Genomic DNA, 20,147 nt, shown 5'->3' with positions numbered 1-20,147 from the left:
CGAGGGCCAGAACAGGCTTTATTAGGTGCAGCTACATAGGTAGCTAGAGGCAGGCAATATCACACAATTGGAAAGCTAAGAAGGCCAGCTAATGCTAACAGCAACAACTGTGGGATAGGAAAATATGACAACAACATCTCTGGCAACACTCATAAGATCTTTATTACTGGAGGGATGGAGGGGAAAATAATGCAGGGAACAGCAGAAGGAAGGAGGGAGAGAGAGAGAGAGAGAGAGAGAGAGAGAGAGAGAGAGAGAGATGACAGCAGGATCCTACCAGCATGGCGAAGACAAATTTCTGGTCTTTCTCTTGGAGGAAGACAAAGACGTCTGATAGTAGCAGAGCATGGACATCTGGAGAAAAGCCAAAAGATGAGGAGTGTGGTTAGATAAGTGAAAAGTTAAAAATTGATTCATATGTTCTCACATTTCCAACATCTGACATATTTGCAGAGAGGAAGAGAGAATTTGTGGTCAGTGAACGGGCAGTAAAGGAGTCAGTGTCTCCTCACCCTTTAATCGTCCCTGGCTGTTCTTTAGCTGCAGCACCCCGTCGTGAATCAGTCGCCTCCTCAGCAGATCCTCCCTTGCGAACATCTGACCACTCTTCATCATCATGATGGACTTGCTGTCCATGCGGCCGTGAAAGTCCTTCAGACGACGTCTTTTCTCGTGCTCGTTCACCTTGCTATCGACCGCCGCGATCACCTCTTTCACGAGCCGAACGGCGTCTGTCAGGTCCTCGTAGTCTTCCTCGCTTTCTGCGTTCAACATGTGATGAGAGAGGTTAGATAGGCCATGGTGTAGCAGTCTAGCATTAAAAGAAGGTTTGACTCAAACCAGACCAACTCCATACCTAATAATAATAATAATAATAATAATAATAATAATAATAATAATAATCAAAGCCCACTATCAATTTGTTTCATTTGTCTACAAATAAACAAATAAAAAAACAGAAGAAGCACAAAAACAAGCGAAAAACATTACTGTAAGGCAAGTCTATTTGGTAATTTAATGGCTTCAAGTTAACACTTGAACCAGATGGGTACAGTGCCGCAGATGAGGAGGTGTTTATGCGCAGCAGAAGGTGCAGTGAAATTTGGTACCCATTTTGGTGTTTAACTGTGTCTGCATTTCCACTCGCTCAGAAACCTCTTATTGCAAATGCCACTGCGGCAAGGAATGAAAGCCTTTTTATGGTTTTAGTTGGTGGAGTTTGGACACAGAAACCTCTATAAAGTCACTGAACGTCTTTCATGTTGTGTTGAGTTGCCTCTACTTTTGACATAATCTTTTTCTCCTACCCATTTTTGAATTCTCATTTGCACATTCCTCCTTCTTGAGAAAGGCCCTACAGTTCTTCATGCACTTTTCTCAAGTAAGATTATTGCGTTTCATAAATATACACTGCTCTGCCCATTCGTCTGTACAAGTCATTTGTAACTCTGGCCACCGAAACTGAGGTTCACTCAACATATCTTAATAGGATTTTTGGATGTAGAGTGTACATGTGATTACAAGGGCAGAAACATGAGTAACTATGCTACTGATTTCAGTTCTTCAGATTTCTCACTATATAGGCTAGAATTACATTGTATGGAGGGTTAAAAGTCGGCTTCATCTGGACTGTATGTGGTTTGATCAGATTTTATTGATTTGCACTGTCAACACAAGCAAACAATCCCACAACTGTCAACCGATTTTGATTCAAATGTTGCTTAACTGTGATTGATGCACAGAAATGCATCACATTTGTCACACTCAGCCATGCCTACATTAAATTAGCACAAAGAGCACAGAGGGGGGGGAGCACAGACGTGAATCTCTCCTGTTAAGTAATCATAAATGTTGTAACTTTGGCAAACTGTGTGCTGATGTAGGCCTCGTTGTTAGGCTTAAGAAACTGACTGAGAAAATAAGATCTTTAGAGTGATAAATCAACATTTTTTACAATGGTAAAATGAAGCCTTAGTTTTATTTTGGTTAGCTTAGCATCACACAAAGACTGGAAACAGGTGGAAACAGCTAGTTTGTCCTTGTCCAAAGGTAATAAAATCCATTTAGCAGCACCTCTAAAGCTTGTTTGCTTAATCCACACCAAAACTGAAGTGTGAAAAACGACAACTTGTCATTTTTAAAGAGCTTTATGTGCCCATGAGTAGCTGTTTCCTCTTATTTCCAGTCAACGTGCTAAGCACACATACCCAACAAAAGAGAAGAGTGACTCTTACATCTCTGAAAGAAAGCAACTAATGTGTCCTTGGTGTTAAAATTCTGTAGGGTAATGTGCTATTCTTTCAGTCTGTTAAGTCACTTTTCCTGCTCATGCTATCGATGTTGCTCATCTGGATATCCAAAGCTTCTATTCACAGAAAAGTAGAACTGCATGGAATAAAATCACCAGTGGCCTTTAGGTCTGCACACAGAGAAAAGCCCCAGAGTCAATATGTCTCTGATACACATCTTGTGTATTTAGCACTTGGAGTTTTGAATTGAAAATGTAATATTTTTCCCCAAAGTGGAATATTTTGCTTGCTGTACTTCAGTGCTTGTGAGCACCAAAATGCTATCTCTAACTTGTGAATGTGCTGTGTTATTTCCACTTAGTATATATCAGAGTTGGCAGGAGAGAGTCTTCTTAAAGCACCTTGGGGATTAAGAGCCCCTCCACCCCCCCCATCCCGCATAGAACTATAAACAGGCTTTGGGGAAGGATTAGAGAGAATGTACACAGTGGGAGGCCAGCTGACGAGAGCCGCTTTAAATCAGATATAAATATGGTGTGAAATGTCGAGATATTTCTCAAGTACGCTTGATCTGTTATCCTAAAAAACACACATTCGACATACATTTCGGTTTTCTCAAAATACATGAAACTATGTGTAAGAAATTCACGTTTCCTCAAACAAGTGACAAGAAGTGAAACACTGAAATAACAAGAGGAACTGATGAGTTACTTTGATATGATTACATTTGACTTTTTTCAGGATCAAAATGATGTGACATTAATGTAGCTCAGATAGTCTGTGGTCATACTGAAAAACTGGATCATTTGAACGTGGACACGGTATTTGATTTTGTATTTGAATTTCTTAATACAGCTTTGACTAATATATATTGTACAACACCTAATACCAGGTGATTTAAGCCTGGACAATGCTTTACACCTTTTATGAGTTTAACAAACATATTTCAGTGCAGTGCAAAAAAACACATGCACCAAACAAATCATTAAACTTTATAGAATATAATGTTTAAATGTGTGTTAAACTGCAAATAAACATTACTAATCTATAAGCCAGAAACATTTTCTAATGTAATGCAGTTCTGTCTTGTTTTCTTACATTTATGGCATAAAAGTGCCACATATAATCAACCCACTCCACTAGTAGAGAGCTTCAAGGAGGAAAGAGAAGAAAGAACTCTAACTAATGACTGAATATAAGTTTTGTTGTCACTGCTAATCACTGCTTTGTATTGAGGTTTAGAAATAATGTGTTCTGAATAGTGAAGGCTTTGTTTTGTATATCGCAAAATGCAAGGTGATAATCACAAAGAGAGGTTAATTAAAGATTTGAATGTCACCAGTACAGACTACAAAGGGAAAGAAGAAAAACAGGATAATTAAAGAAACAATTGAAAACTAAAATAAACTCTTCTTCCATATGTCTTGTGTGAATCACAATATGGTGTTGCAGTATATTTTCCTAATTTACAGACCAATTAACTATTTGCTGCTTTGATAGCCTGATCTCATAGTCTGTAGTTACCAGGGTTGTCCAATTCAAAACAAACAGTTTATATTATCACATACACACACACAGAGAGAAGAGGTCGACATGAAGCTAACCTTTAGTGTGCTGCAACATTCTCTGAATCAGCACTGGATACTTTGTTATCCTCTGGGTCACCAGCAAGATGCATTCTGGGATACCAAGCCTCCGCACAATGCTGCTACTCATCTTTTTCTGGAAGAGCAAACAACAAGTGCTTTATTATAATGTGCCCACACAACAGGTGGCTCAAAACAAGACAAGGTTTCACATAACGACTAGGAGACCTTAAAACTAATTTGCTGTAGAACAATGCAGGATTAAAAAATGTTTTCAGCACCAAAGCAGTCAAAGACAAAAGCATTAAGGGGTGCTTCTCGGAGTCTTCTCAGTCTTACTTTGATGAAGGCCTTGAAGCGTTTGTCTTTGGTCAGGAGGTCTTTGTAGAAGTTCACAGCTTCGTTGTGGCGGCTGCAGAATCTTCCATAAACCCTCTTCATGCTTTCACCATTAGATCCTGAGAACTGGAGGAGAATTTGCAGTTGTAAAGTTAAAAAAAATAATAATGAGCTGGGAGAAGTTTGAGGAATTTATGGGTAGTACTGGGCACTATAACAATATTTAATTCAAATAATTTGTAACTGTATATATGCAAAATACTAAAACATTGGCTGAGCAGCAGTAATGTTTATCATGTTCCCTCTTAGTTTAGCACGTTAACCTGCCAACATTTGCATTAAATGCAAAAAGCACATAAAGCAAAGTACTGAATAAACTGACATGTTGACGTGAGGTATGGCTACAGTTGTGGTGAACCAACCCACCAACAGACAGATAGAAACTAGTTTATGAATGTGTTGGCAGAATTTCCTCCAAATCTCGTGTTATTACAGTTTTAGGACCTGATCCTCATCACACCAGTCCCTCCTTTCTCTAACCTGGCTGACCAGGATGTCTCCTATCCTGCTGATGATGAAGCCTCCCTCTGAGCTCCCCCACTCCAGCTGGCTTTCTCGCTTCCTCTCAAGGAGACGGAAGAGGTGCTGCGTGTGGAGCTCCAGGAGCTCATCTAGAGCAGGGAACAGCTTCTCCACTGTCTGCAGCTCCAGCTGCACCTCCTTCTGCAGGCCTTTGCTGTACACATCTGACATGATACGCAACGTCCGGATGTGATGCATCTCCGTCTGCATCAGTTCTGAAGGACACACAAGGACGTGACACTTAGTCAAAGAATGACACAAGCATGAATTTGTATAGCCTTCAGGGATCTATGCATACCATAGATTATTTACCACAGACGAGCACAGAGACAGAAAGACATCTTAGAGACATCTCAAAGACTTAAAACAAACAGAATGTGGCTCAGTACATATTTAAATAAGGTAAATCATCAATGGACCACTGAGACTCGTAGATGCAACTGAGAAAGAAACTGAAGTAAAAGTCAATCTGACTGAGATACATTGACGGAAAGTGGTTCTATCAAATATAAAAAAACAAGTTACAACACAAAAAGTGATTAAAACTTTCAAAAATATAAAATTTGAAAGGATATTTTGGTTAATCAAATGTACCGTAGACGACGTCCTGCCTCTTCACCAGCTCTTTGTCCAGCTGCTGCAGGTACTGCTGCTCCACACCTAAACTCCACGAGTCAGCTTCCAGCTCCTTGGCATCTGCCTCAAACTCCCCCATCAGCTGGCTATCCATCATCTCCGTCCCTGCACCAACAACACAGCTCGCACTTACAATTTGAAGCTCAAACATTTGATATGTATAACACAGCTGCTATAACTGAGAACTGAGGGAAGATGTTCGACTTTATTGTTTACTTTGCTCTAGTTGCTGTTGAAATTGTTTTTTTGTTTTTTTTGTTTTTGTTTTTTTGACATAAGTAGTTAAGTTTCATTATAAAGCAATTTTCTACCATGAGCAAATGGCGATGCAATTTTGTGTTCTGATCATTTCATTCATTCACATTAGAAAGAAATGTTTCTGAATTATATCACCGGGCTGTTACTCTGATATCTGAGTTTTATTTAAACTTTGTCAGACATTCAATCAGCTTTCCAATCAGAGGCTCAGAGTCTTACATCCCAGCTGATCGGCAGACTTAGGTAGTCAGATTAGCAGTGTGTACGTGTGTGTACATGTGTGTGTGTGTGTGTGTGCAGTGACCTTCATCAGTGAGCGACTCCATGGACTCTGTGACCTGGTTGGTTCTGTTGAGGGAGTCAGTAGATTGGGAGAGATACCGCAGGCCTCTAATGGGCATCTCGTCAAACACCGGACTGAAAGGAGAGATGATAATAAAATATATATTCATTTTTTTTCTTTTTCACAGCCACTCACAAACACACACACACACAGATTAAGCTGTTGAAACACACATGGTGCACTGTAGGTGTTAGCAACAAGAACATTTCATTTAAATGGAAATTATTTACATAACTCTCTCTCACACACACACACACACACACACACACACACACACGCTCACCCAGCGATGTTGCTTATGGAGAGACTCTTTGAGAGGTTGTTGCCATGGAAAGTCATGATGCTCGTGTGTCTCCGTGACTGTGGGATCATCAGGGAAGAATGGTCTTCTGGCGACAAGATGGCTGACCAGGGGCGCTCTCTTGTTCCACCAGCTGGACCAAAGACAGACATATATTATATCACTGTGTACTATATGAAAAAGTAGGCAGGTCCTCACTAGCAAAAGATAGAAAACTACATTCTATTAGTTTTTTTATTGTATAAATGTCTCCTGCAAACACTGTCTGTGTTGATCACGTCTCTTTTCTAATCCACTGCCAAAAAACACTGCTCACTGGACCACATTGGACCGGACCTTGAAAAGCCTGCCTTTTGCTTAAATGTCTCATCTAGGTGGACAGTTTTAATCTTTTAACTTCAAATATATCCAGGGCTTTCAAAAGTTTGACAAGTCTAAGAGGCTAGAAAGTTTGTTTAGTCCTCGGAGGATCTCAGGCTCCTTTAACTCAATTTAAAAACATACAAAACTACTAAATCTGGAGATAGTGGCGTTACCTAAAAGAGACTATGTTCCTCAGGGAATTCTGCACAGATATCTTTCCTGCTCACTCTGAATCATGGCACAGGAGCTAGTAGCATCATACCCTTTTGTATTCCCTCTTCAACTGAGGAAGCCTAATTTTCTTTCATCTTAAAGCAGCCCTAAAATTAGTTGCAAGTTTACAAGAAGTAGAAATGAAGAACAGAAACTTAGCAATTATTTGGACCAAAGGTAACTTTACTGAGCTAAAATAAGGACAACTCCAACAGAACGCATTTAAACAGCTTAAATGTGCTTTGGCATCAAATGAAGATTTGTAAGAAATCCAAGTTTTGTTTGACACTCACATTTGTTCCTCATCGTGACTGCAGGAAAAGAACTTGAATCTGGTACTACGAACTGCTGTTTGGGCAACTAGCCAAGGAAACAGAGAATAAAGAGTTCAAATCAATATTGGCTGCAGGACAACAGAATACTACAGAACCAGTGGTGGAGTTATTCCGAGGGAACGTTTACCTTCATCTTCACCTTGGCACAAACAGGCAGGCTGTCCCTGCAGCCCTTGTGGACGGAAGCGTTACAGTCTGGAAAGAAAAGCAATAGAACGCTGAGTGAATACTACAAGTGTGACGGTGGAGGTGGAGATGGCAGTGGTGGTGCCGGGGGTTTCGAGGGTGTGTGGAAAGGTGGGGGCTAGAAATTCTGACGGGTTTTCATAGCCAGGCCAGGAAACTCCACCAGCCCACTAATGAAAGCCAGACTAGAGCAGAGCATGTGATGCAATCGAGGGGTAATACTGCTCGTGGGCGAAAGAGGAAAGAAAAAAAAGGGGGAGGGGGGGTAGACTGAGGAATGACACAGGCACATGGACACAGAATTGCATGGGAAATTTTCAATTATGTAAACATTCCCAAATCACCACGGAACAAAAGGTCATCATTCAAGACTGCAGAAATAAGATCAGCTCTGTGATCTAATCCTGTTGAGTCAATGAAAGACTTTAATTCCCCAATACTATACTTCACTTTCAATTTCATGCTGTCAGATCACTTTGTAAGAGCTGACTTTGAAGCGAAAGCCTGTCATGTTTATTGTACGTACTTGTAAAAACAACTGAAGCGAGCAGTCGATCAAAAAGTGTCAGTGAGAGGAACAACCATCTCTGGTCTAGTCTCTCCTCTAACCAGAAGTGTTTTAAAACAGACATGTTACACAAGTCAAACACACCATCATGCTTTGTCACAATGCAGACAACATTTCCGTTTTTTGGATTACATCAACACACATACGCTCTTAGTGAGGGTGAAGAAACAATCCCGTGCATGTCAAAACTACAGAAAAGCAGCAACACATTCAGGGTATGGGTTCCTTCTTCACTTCTGTCACCTGAAGCCTGTGAACTCTTGTGTTACTGTAAAAAATAAATGTATGTAACAAGTAGATTATGTGACATATCTTATTCTGACCCGTGCAGTTTAAATTCCAGCAGTGTTTTCCTCCTCTTAAACAGTTTTACTGTGTATTTTACAGCTTTTTGTGGACGTCTAACTAATTCCAGCTAATCTCAAACAAAGGATCACTGTATTTGTCAGTTGAATCGGCCAGACATCTGCGAGCACAAACCTCCCAAAAACACCCTCAGAGAACCGTCTCTGGCTCTGACAATGTGAACCAGACTAGCTGAACACAACAAGGGCTGTTTTTGCCAGTCTCAAGTATTTGAGGCAGATTGTGACCATTGAGAGGATCGCTGTGATCCATTGCAGCGCTAGTTTCTCCTTTTTAGGCTTTTTTTGGGGTTGTGCCAAACACTTGTGTAATAAACTACATCCTCTTTAGGGCCGCCGCCGCTGCTGCTGCTGCTGCTGCTTCGGTGGAAAACAATGCAAAAACAGTTTTGTTGTCTGTACTGGAAGTGGCCATTTAGAGAGAGTTTCACTACTTCAAACAATCATGAAGCAACTTCAGCCTGTACACGTTTATTTTTAAGTTTTTAATTACTTATGTGGGTGTATCTATAAATATATACCATATACTACTAATTTGATAGGACCTTCTTTTTACTCCTCAATGTTGTGTGCACAAAGTTTAGTTTTCAAATTAGAAATGAATCAACACAGAGATAAAAATGTTTAATCACAGATAACAACACTTAATGGGCTTTGATTAGGCTTAAAGCAACAGGAGTCCTGATTGGTCACAGACAAAACAATTTAGAGCAGGAAAACAAATGCACAGACGAATGTACTCACATGTGCAGAGGAAAGCATCCTTGCTGTTGAAAGCCTTATTGCAGTGGGAGCACTGGGTTCCCTGGCCCGAGCTGACTGGTGTGAATACATGACCATTAATCGTCTTCTTGTCCTTCTCTTTGCCCTCCTTCTCTTTATCCTTTTTGTCTTTGTCCTTTTCCTGCACAGGTAGAAGTATCATAGTTAAAAAACACAAAACCAACAATACCAGGGAAGAAAGATCACAGAGTTCAGTAATTAGCTGAACTTTTCTACCAGCCAATTAGATGTTTAGGAAAAAAGAGCGTGTTTAGTTGCCTGTAGGGTAGACTGACATACCAGATGCTGACAAAAGCGTTTGGGCAGTTGCTTATGTTAAATTCCAATCTGAATCCAGCAGAGCAACATTATTACTCTGATGTACTACACAGCGGGAGGGCTTTGCATATTAAGTGATGCATTATTTATGCTGACAACAAATCGTCTCATTAAGGGACTCCTTTAAACGTTGTTCATCTTTGTTTCAGGCGGCCTTTGTGCTTTGCTTTGTTTAACGACAACGATGTTTTCTTTCTGCAACTGTTATAATTTGGTGTATTTTTACAGGATTACTAGCAGAGCTTCATAATGCTGGCAGTACTTAAAAGCTACCAATTACAGTGACCATTTTTACCAAAGGACATATTACATAATTTGTGGTTTTTCTCAGCTACTATAAGGCTCTCAAATTGTCTTACGATGAATGAATGTGGGAGACGTCATTGTGTTGAAACACACTCCTGCAAGACTACGGATGGAGACGAACTGTCTGGGAATCAAATCTTTGACCTTTCCGTAACAGGCCGGTCCTTCTGCTGCTTCTGTATTCATGGACGAGGTCATCCTCAGCTGCTGGTCATCTCTGTACACTGAGCTCAATCACAATCCCGTAAAGTGATGCAGAGAAGAACAGAGCTCTTATTCTCTTGGATTTACATCACAGAGCCTCCACCCAAACCCAGAGGAAATAGGAAAATGGAGTTTCCAGCTTGATTTAATGGCCGGCCCTGGGCCTCTTGGTTTGAGGGGACCACAAAGCTCTGACATACTAGAGCTCATTTTGTTCAGTTGCTTCAAGATACCATGAGGCTAACTGGACTACAGCAAGCCTGCAGTGTTTTATAGCCATTACAACACAAGCGTTCATTCTCACTTCCTGCAACAACAACGGTCTAAACAGCTATCGAACGTGAAACACATCAACTAACTTCCATGAACTAGAGGTCCAATAAAGTGTTCTTCACCACAGTAACTTTACTAAAAAAAGTAGTTTTAGATCTGTTTCTGTTAATGTACAAAAACTATTCATCAACTTATTGGAAGACCACAGGAAGCAGAGACGATTCTGAGCATTACTTTGGCTACAAGCAGTCACAACAGGAGAAGTAATTACTATTTAAACAAAAAGACATTCAAGTGAAACATACTGCAACAGGCAGTGACATCACTGGAAAAAGACATCAGCCCAGAGGGGAACAACGGTCACTTTTAACATGATATTGTGACAGTTTCATTCACTACAATTTGACTGGGAAACCAGAGCACTCTGTTAGCCTACCTCCAGCCAACCTTTCCATCTCAGTGAGAAGCCATGGCTCCCTGTGAATCTCCTGTATAACATCCCTGGCTGCGGCTGAGCGACTGAAACTGCTACCGACACTGAGACTCCATCAGGAAAGCTGCAATGAGGAAGTGACTGGCTCGCTACAGGAGGTGCTATTATTGCAATGAGTCTTCAGTATGGTTACAGACACTGTGTCAAAAGTCTAAAACTAAACTAAATCAAGTTTGTGAAGTCTAGACTTTTGCTTCCAGATTATTCAGACTTTGGATATTGTTCTGAAACGGAAAGTGTACAGTATATCCAAAAGTAGTTCAGCTCACACTGAAGCTTTAAGACAGTGAGAAGTTAATTTATTACTTTAAAGGAAGAAAATGTGAGAAAAATCTTTTAAGTTTCATCTAATTGAGCTTGATTGAAACTGAAAACTAGTTTTAATGTGTTCAGTGACAGGTCTGTGGTTATAATGAGGCCATTTTGGTTGTCACTGAATAAATACAAACTGCATCTTATGGATGCAATCCGATAACCCTGTGCTAATTTGAACATCAATGCTAATAGTCTTAGAGTCTGTAAAACACACGATCAATACTTTTGACCTTTGACAGGGAGAGACAAGCCGCAGGCTGTGGTGAACTTCAGAATCCTGTCACTTTAAAAGCAAAACGATAACTGAGGTCAGAGATGAGATTAAAACCACAGCCAGCTTCATCTTCCTGTTTTACTTCCTGTTCACCCCGTGTCTCTTTGCAAAGGCTGCACAATTACACACAGCAGATTTTTTTTTCTTATTATTAATTTACTCACAAATAGGACTTTTATGAAAATTAGTTTTAATGTGTCAACTGTACAGTAAATCATATGAGCGGATATTAAAGTAGAGTATGTCACCACTGCTATTTATATTTATTTGTAATGCTGAGTTTCATCATTTCTAAAAATCATTTCTTCAGTACTAGGACTACTAAATCGCTGGGAGGTACGGATATGATAAACTGTGAGTGATGACAATTCTTAACAGGAATATACTGTACTACTGTACTCTCACTGAAAAAAACGACTTTGGCACGGGAGTTACCTGACATGACTCTGTGTGAGATGATTATGACCATCCCTCACACCACAGCCTCACATCTATGACTAGAAAATGTTGTGGGCTCAAAACCAAACCTACTGGGGAAATACAAGAAACACTGATAACCCCCAACGGCTGAACTGAAATCCAAATAGCTGTTCAGAAGAAGATGCACGTTGCAGCTCCCAGTGTGACTCTTGGTTAACATGTGAATGAGGCTGAAAAGCAGGCTGGAATAAATGTTTGTGGAGAGGTCTATATGAAGAGGCTGAATTTCGAAGAAACAGTGAAATAAAAAAAATAAATGGTGGTGTATAGTAAATATAACTTTAGGAACTTGCCACAGTTTTATTAAGGATGATTAAAATGTTTCCCTTACCCTGGTCTTCTTGTACATCTTGTTCTTGAGGTAGCTGAAGGTCCGGCTGACTTTCGTCACACCCTTTCCCTCATTGTCGCTTCGCAGAGGACCAGGCTCTTCCTCTGATATACTGGTACACACACCACCACCACACACACACACACACACACACACACACACACACACACACACACATTAATTTTATCCTCAAACAGCTGCAATCACAAGGCTTACCTGTTCACACATTCTGAAAATGGTTGTTTACAGCGCCATAAAAGATTTCACGGAGCATCATTTGACTGCTTACGAGAACGTCTCCACACACTTTCTTTATAGGACTATAAAGGTCCCAGCTGCAGTAGAAAACCTTAAAAACTATCTTTGGGTAATGTGTATGTACAGATGTGGACTGACCTGTATGCTAGTGATCCAGAGGTGCTGGAAAATGACCCCATGCCTGCAAAAAAACAAGAGGAAGTGAGCAGTAGGACAAAGCTTTATTTTTTTTATTCACAGTATTTGTCATCTCAGGTGGAGATTTTCCTCCCTCCCTCTGTTTAAGTCAGTGAACATCTCTGTTTAGGGGTTGACCACACTAACCACCAGTGAATGAATGACCTCACTGACCTAATTGGCGTGTCTACACTTGTCAGTTCCAGTCCTGGCTGCAAGAATCCAGCAGAGGCTTCAATAATCCATGTGCCCCCCACTGTCCTTCAACAGATACCTTTAATGTCCTTGAGCAAAGTATTAGCTACTCTCATTGAAGCTGCGTAGAAGCCAAAAACAAAATGACTCTGGCATTGATGAGGGCGGCCACACTGAGGCCAAACGCTGAAGCTGAAGTACTGCCTTTAGATCAAGTGCCAACAATGGCTGCTAGATTCTGGCTCCAAAGAATCTCTGGCTGCAGAGACATCCAACCTCATGAAATGGGAAATTTCAAAATACAAAATCAAATTATTTTTTTCCCACAAGACATTATGTTCTCAGTAACTAATCACATTTAATTTATTCAGTGTCTTGGCTATTCACACAAAGTCAGCTGTAGCTAGCTGGTTCTACCAAAGCTCCACCCACACCATTATTCAAATTTCCTGGATCCATTAACTGCCAAAATGTTTGGTATTTTTCAATTAATCTCTGACCTAGTTGTATATTTAATCTGATTACACATAATATAAATAAAAAATGAGAAATAAAACATTCACTGCAGTCTGCACCACCGGGTCTGTACTTATTTGGTATCAGCTAAATGTAGGCATGCATCTTTTCTAGGGAACAACTCTGCTTCCCCCTAAACACTCACTTCTACACGGTTTTCTGACGTATGTGCAAACATGCAAAGCACTGCTTGTCTGCTTTGCATCAGAAAGCCAAAATCAAAACAGGATAATAAGGCAGCAAGGTTTTGGCCTGTTTCTAGAAACACAGTCAAGGAGACAGAGAACACTAATGGCGATATCTCACAGATGAGAAAAGGAGAGGCTCTGCATTTTTAACTGAAGGTGGCAGGCTCACATTTATCTGGAGGGAAGAAAGGGCTTCCTCAGTTCACCTGCAGTGTTTATGGTTATTCTTTTTCCTCTTTCTATCATGACTGTGTTTCATTTTTGCACAGCGACAAAACAAAAGACTTATCTAAGTAAAAGGTCAGCTAAATATTGGTCTGGGTGAGGGACAGGAGAAGCCACCTTCTTATTTAATAGCATCAACAGGAATTATTAACACACAGCTTTGTGCCTAGGTGAAAGGTGTTTTCTATAGCAACGGTTTCACTACGAGCTCTTTTTTAATTGCACATTCATACAGCAAGCAGCTTAATATCAGCAGTAGTTAGCAGTTTCCTTAAGACAAGTTTGTTGTAGCAGAACTTATGGGCTTCATCGCCCTTCAGCATCTTGTTGTGTTTAGGCTTAAGTGCTTATCTTTTACTGCAAATGCTTAAATACAGCAGAAAGCACTCATCCTGTACAAAACTGTCACACTTAAGTTAAGGCTGCTATTTTATGCAGAATTTCTGCATATTAAATGTAATCTATGATGTGTGTTTTGTAATGGAATATCATAATTTAGTACCAGTGGACCTTGTCTACTGACACCTCAAGAGCTTCAAGTTACAGGTCAGCCCATAGATGCAAAACTCTGAGTATTTAGATATTATTGTCTCAAATTGTAACTTCATTGATCAAGACACAACACTTTTGTTGGGCTGCACTGCTTATCAGCATGTGAACTGGAGCCTTTTCAGCAAGACGAGCAATCATTACTTTCATTCTAACATAGTGAATAGTAATGACCCTCGGTAACAGTCCTTTGGGAGAGATCCAGGACTCTAACAGGAACAGCTACTGTTGTAACTCTAACATCACAGCTATTTTCTACTGCAGCTAAGTTTACAGCGCATTACTTACTCAAGTTATCCTCATCCTCGCTAGATGAAGAGTCCCCGTAAGTGAACTCAGACTTAGATTTGGTGAGGATGGGGGAAAGATTGAAAGAGAAGGAAATTCGCCTCTTACGTCTCAGGCGTCCCACTGTTGGGGGGGTGGTGGTGGTGGTGGTGGTGGGTGGTGGTGGGAGGGTGGGGGGGCAGGAAGGAAAGAACCACAGCAGGAGCGGATCACTTATTAAAATTAGGTAACTTTATAATGACAGTGAGGATGGAGGAGAAACTTAAATACCCGACAAATTAACTGGTGAAGAAATCAAGAAAATCTTTCCAAGGCCCTGTGCGCTCACACACGTGTTTCCACTTACTTTGGCCAATCAGACCTCTGCTCAGGGTGCAGGTTGGGTGAAGCTATGCTGGAATTACTTGAGGTCAAAAAAACTTAATGAACCAATAACAATGATAAAGGTATAACCTCTCTCTCAGGTGTAACAAAACTAATCAGTCTGTAAACACGCCCACACGCCCAGGCAAATACGTTGGACTGTGTGTGAAACGTGTAGAAACAGCTTCTTCTGCATTTAACGGCCGTTCTATTGTATTCACCATTATCAAGCGTGAAGGAAATCTATTGATAGAGGTCAGAGAGGTTCAATGTTACACGTTATCTGATCGATCTGGATCAGTAACACTGCACACTAGACAGTAAAACAGAAAGGCAGCTTCACAACAACTCACCGTCAATGTCTCTCTGGCTGATGGCAAGCATGGATACAGACTTGGTAAGCGGCAGGGTCATGGGAGGACAGCTGTTTCGCAGAGGCCGATACCGCCTTGATTTCTAGAGCGTGAGACAAGAGGTTGAGTGAAACACAGTGAGATAAATAATAAACAGTGTAAAAAAGGAACACTAAACTAGGCAGACATAACATAGAACAAAACAAAACTGGAAACAGGAAGGCTACACTTAAAGGGAAACTACATAAATGATTCGTGGTGTTGCGTCCGCAGTTTGTTTTAATTCAGTGAGTGTGAAGAGAAGTCGCCTGAGGAAAGCGATGTTTATTAATTCTTACTAATCCCCAAACTTACAAGTCTCAAAGTTCCCCTGACTGTTTATAAGTCCTCTCATGTGAATAAAGCTGAGGATGTTGTTAAAAATCCCCTTAGAGCTGACTGCATGACAGTATGAAGATATGACAAGAACACTGGTGATGATGTGTGGGTGTGTTAGCTGACCGGGTCATGTAGTCTGCCGTGTACCCCCAGGTCCTCCTGCTCCTCTGTCAGAGAAACCAAAGAGCCCCTGTCATCGCTGTCTTGCCGGGGCATCCTTGAGGGCTCTGACATTCGAGGCCCCTGTGCGGTGGGCCTCCTCAGGTCCTCCTGGCCCCCACTGAGCCCCTCCAAGCTGTAGCTGGATGGACAAACAGAAGTCATAAGTGACCTCAAAGAAGGATGAACGACTGTACACACACACACACACACACACACACACACTCCTCTAGTCTCGCTGGACTATTCATCACAGCTTTCAGGTTACACACAGCTACTGCTGCGTCGAATACAACCACACACAGAGATGCACGCATGCACCTGTTGACACACAAACACACACACATATACACAGCTGGTCCTACACTGTGTTTAGCCAGCTGAGTTATCACTGGGCTCCGGAGCAGATTTACAGCTGAAGCAGCAGCAAATGACTTCCAACATCAGCATCAGCATAGAGAGCTCTGCAGCTGTGATTTACAAACCCAATTACATCGATCTATGACTGGAAATAAGAGGCCTTGAAAAATCCAATACAATGATTATGGAGAGGAAAACTACAGCTACATTTCAGGATGAGCTATGCTCCGCGGCTGCAGCTCTATTCGCTTCAGGATAGACTCTGCGATAGTTAAAGCTCCAGCAGTAAATCTCTCTTATCTCCAGCCCTTGGCTTTGCATGGCACTCCATTATCCAGCAAATCATCAGTCCAACACTTTCAAACATCACTAACCTAAACCGGACCAAAAGAATCATGACTTGGTGATTATCAGTGACTCACCTATCCTCAGGGCTGTGAATGTAGATGACTATATCTGTCATATTAAGGCCTGCTTCCTGCCAGTATTATTACGTACTATACTATAGAGCCATAAGGTCCTCTGCAGTGAAACATGAATAACATCAGCAGCTGTCGCAGCTCTCCGCTGTAGGAAGCTACTGACTGACAGCCTGAGTGGGCTGAGCATTCATACACTCACAAAAACACATGCACATGACAAAGCATGAATGCAAATCAAACAGCATGTAAATACGCCCTATTCAAAGTGGGACAGAAAAACAAAACATTTAAACACAGCCACATGAACGAACACGCACACCCGAACACACTGTACCTGAGGGAACTAACTACTTCCACACAGAGGCTGTGAGGGGCATCAGGAGGGCACCAGCTTATGCTAACAGAGTAGGAGGTTGGGGGGTTTTGTCAAGGGAGGAATGGAGATAAAGGAGAGTGATGGGAAGTGAGTATGGCAGAGTAACAGTGAAACAGACAGAGGAGGGTGTGAGAAGGAGTTACAGGGATGTTGGAAGAGAGTGATGATGTTCTGGCAGAAGTGGACTACTGCTCATATATTTCACACTGTCAAACATCAATACTGTAAATGGGCACAAGTTCATTTCCTGCTTCAGTGTTGTGGTAGCAGAGAGCAGGCAGGAAATAAACTTGAACCCTAACCGTGAAAAAAAATGCAACACCTTTAGATCAGCCTACGTGATATCAAGGCTAAGCACTGAAACCACTACCGCATCAGCTGCTGCTTGGTGGCCTGGTTGTTAGAGCAGTAGCCTCTGACTGTAAATGGCATGTCTGACCTCAAAAGCCATCGACTGACCGACTCTCAATGATCCATTACAGAAGCAGTGGAACCCGCTGGCACGTCTACACTAGAATATTAAGCTCATCCTCAATGTTTTGTTCTGGTCTAGATCAGGATTCTCCAACTTTGTTGGTTGTTTGGGTCTCATCCCAATAAACAGCTTTACACTACACTACATCTATGGGTGGACACTGAGGCCAAGTAGAGCTGTTGCTGAACGGCATTCATTAGAAGTCCACAGTGAGGGTTTAAGCTCAGCCTACAGAAATGAAACAGGGTCACACAAGATCACTTGAATGATGAATGGTTCTTCTTCATACCTAACCCCCGCTACCTCCTTCCTGGTCCTTCTGTGTCAGTGTGCATTTTTCCACACAGTCAACAAAAAACATTCTTTTGCATCTAGAACAGCTCTGCATAATACAAGCACAACTTCCATCCTGTTTTTGCTGCTGTGGCACACCGAATTCAAAACTCCTCTGATTCTTTCTTGAAAAAAAAAATCCCTACAGGAACTTATTACACCTAAAGAAGAAAAAAAATACTCTGTTCTTATTCTCTCGCCAGTACAGTCCTCTGAGCCTCCGGAGCTAAACTCGCCTTTTTTCCATGCGGCTGCTTGTTATTACCACTGCAATACAAAACACCAGTGTGTCTCAACCATCTATTTGCCATAGTATTTCTTGCACATTGCGATGGGTGAAAAGAGAGCAACATTTTTCAGTGCGGTTGCCTGCAGGGACGGAACACAATGCAGCAGTAGTTCAGCAAGCGTATATTAAAAAGAGGTCGACAAAGGCTGCACATACATGAATTTGCCATTGCACATCACCTGGCAACAATTCAATCTTAACAATACGCAAACAGATGAATGTGATTTATTAGTATCTTCTCCTGTGAAAGGTTGGCTTCCCTTCACTGGTGCTACGAATGGGACTGGAGGTGATGCATGAAACATAAGGGAAGTGATGGATGATTGGTGAGATGAGTTGGGATATGAGCGGATGGCAGGTCAATAAGAACATAATAAATGAATGAACTTTATTATTTTTATGATGGGATCATAATCTTTTTGGTAGGTTGGATATATATATGGGTACTATTGTGTGTGTATGAAGATGTGAAGCACATGCCACCATGTTAAAAGGAGTGATAACAATAGCATTTGTTCAGAATGATATCAAAGGAAAGGATCCACATATCTGTCCATTAAATATGAGGTCGGAGCCCAGAGATGATTACCATAGCTTAACACAAAGACTGGAAACAGAGGAAAAATAGCTTAGCCCGGTCCACCATCAGCAAATCAGTCAGAAAGAGGTGGTGGCATGCATTTCTCTAATTAATGAACACTTAATGGGTTCATTTTCACTCACAAGTACAAGATACTCACATAAATTTCACAGTTTTTAATGCTTCACATAGCTTTCAATTTTAGCAGCAGGGGGAGGCTTTCTCTAAATGATTTGTGTTAATCATTTTGCATGCTTCTTCTATGCTCCAGGTGTCTCATGTTTATCTATAAAACGGCACCTCCAGTCAAAAAATTACTGATTAGTTACAGTGTAAAGAAAGCCTGCAGTAATGGCTTTTTCTGCCCAACCTGGATATTATAAAAATAGCAGCTGATAAAAGTCTAAAGCTGTTTTTTTTTCTGCTTTCACTCCAACATTGTGACACAAGCTTTTTCAGTCTATGACAGGTCACTGCTGTAGCGCAGTAGACAAAATGTCAAGGTCATGCTCTTAAATGTGCACTGCATTGTTAGCGTGTCAACATAAGTGTGAAGTAGTACATGTAAAGTGATAACCATTGTTGCTGTGAGCGTGTGTGCATCTGTAGGTGTGAATGTCTATACATGTGTTCAAGTTGAGATGTGTTGCAGAGTCTTTGTGTGCATGCGTCTGTGTTTGCACAAGTTTGAAAGCTCCCCACCAACACTAGACAAATGGCAACACAGCTGCTCACAGCGGGATAAGGAAACACTCAACATGGCACAGAGGGAGTGATATCAACAAGCTCTAATATAATACTGACATCTGCACACATCAGGCCTACTAGCATCTACCGACTTACACCAGCAAAAGTAACACCAGCAGCTGGTTTGTTGAGGACAAAGGAGCAATAATCCCACCTCACAATCAAGCCCCCTTCAACAGTCTCACCTCCTCTGGTTCATCTCTGCGTCTCCTCCGTTTCCCTTTCCTGGACCCCAGCTGTGGCGGCGAAGAGGCGACAGGGAGCGGATGCTCCTCTTTCGTAGAATACAGGGACGCCGCGGCACCTCTGTCACTCTGTCTTTGGCCTCTTCTTCAGCTTCTCCTGCTCCTCCTCCTCCTCCACCACTGTCCGGTCCAGCAGTGATAGTAGCCCCAGCCTGGATGCCCTCCTCTGGGCTCCAACTGCATTCCAGGCCCTGGCTGCCCTCGGGACTGGAGCTAGGCAGACCAACGCTGGCAGTGTCGTCTGTGGAGGAGCAGGAGACGGAAACCTCACTGGCACTGTCTCCTCCTGTCACTGGTTCATCGTTCTGCAGACAGAAATATACATATATTAATATTATTTATTTATTATTACTTCCTGCCCAGCATCGTGTGCCTATGGGGAACTGTCAAAGTAGAAGAAATGCCACCTAAAAGTCAGTTTATCATGAGCCATAAGAGCAGCTTCATTAATTCAAAAATGGGTGAACTCACTGCCAAACTCTAATGAAATGTTGACTGATTTATTATTGTGTAAAAATAGCTCTTTTCACTTCCATCCCACATTTAATCAAGGAGCGCTCCAGTGGAAAG

General features: G+C 41.5%; 1 protein-coding gene across 4 annotated transcripts in view; it reads right to left on the bottom strand.

Moving 5' to 3' along the window:
- The window catches only part of akap13 (A-kinase anchoring protein 13), a 94,846-nt gene that overhangs the window by 14,625 nt on the left and 60,074 nt on the right, over nt 1-20,147 (bottom strand). For all 4 annotated transcript variants that reach the window (XM_019258375.2, XM_027281711.1, XM_027281712.1 and 1 more), the window contains exons 12-27: nt 19,518-19,882; nt 15,715-15,892; nt 15,214-15,316; nt 12,498-12,540; nt 12,102-12,213; nt 9,069-9,228; nt 7,333-7,400; nt 7,164-7,230; nt 6,277-6,427; nt 5,955-6,067; nt 5,351-5,497; nt 4,715-4,971; nt 4,175-4,300; nt 3,854-3,971; nt 513-761; nt 278-354 (exon numbers count right to left, since the gene is read on the bottom strand). In XM_019258375.2, the coding sequence (XP_019113920.2) occupies nt 278-354; nt 513-761; nt 3,854-3,971; nt 4,175-4,300; nt 4,715-4,971; nt 5,351-5,497; nt 5,955-6,067; nt 6,277-6,427; nt 7,164-7,230; nt 7,333-7,400; nt 9,069-9,228; nt 12,102-12,213; nt 12,498-12,540; nt 15,214-15,316; nt 15,715-15,892; nt 19,518-19,882 (2,334 nt within the window). The remainder of the gene's footprint in view (nt 1-277; nt 355-512; nt 762-3,853; nt 3,972-4,174; nt 4,301-4,714; nt 4,972-5,350; nt 5,498-5,954; nt 6,068-6,276; nt 6,428-7,163; nt 7,231-7,332; nt 7,401-9,068; nt 9,229-12,101; nt 12,214-12,497; nt 12,541-15,213; nt 15,317-15,714; nt 15,893-19,517; nt 19,883-20,147) is intronic.

This window comes from Larimichthys crocea, chromosome VIII (assembly GCF_000972845.2).
Source record: "Larimichthys crocea isolate SSNF chromosome VIII, L_crocea_2.0, whole genome shotgun sequence".
NCBI lineage: Eukaryota > Metazoa > Chordata > Actinopteri > Sciaenidae > Larimichthys > Larimichthys crocea.
This window is presented reverse-complemented; position numbering and strand designations above follow the sequence as displayed.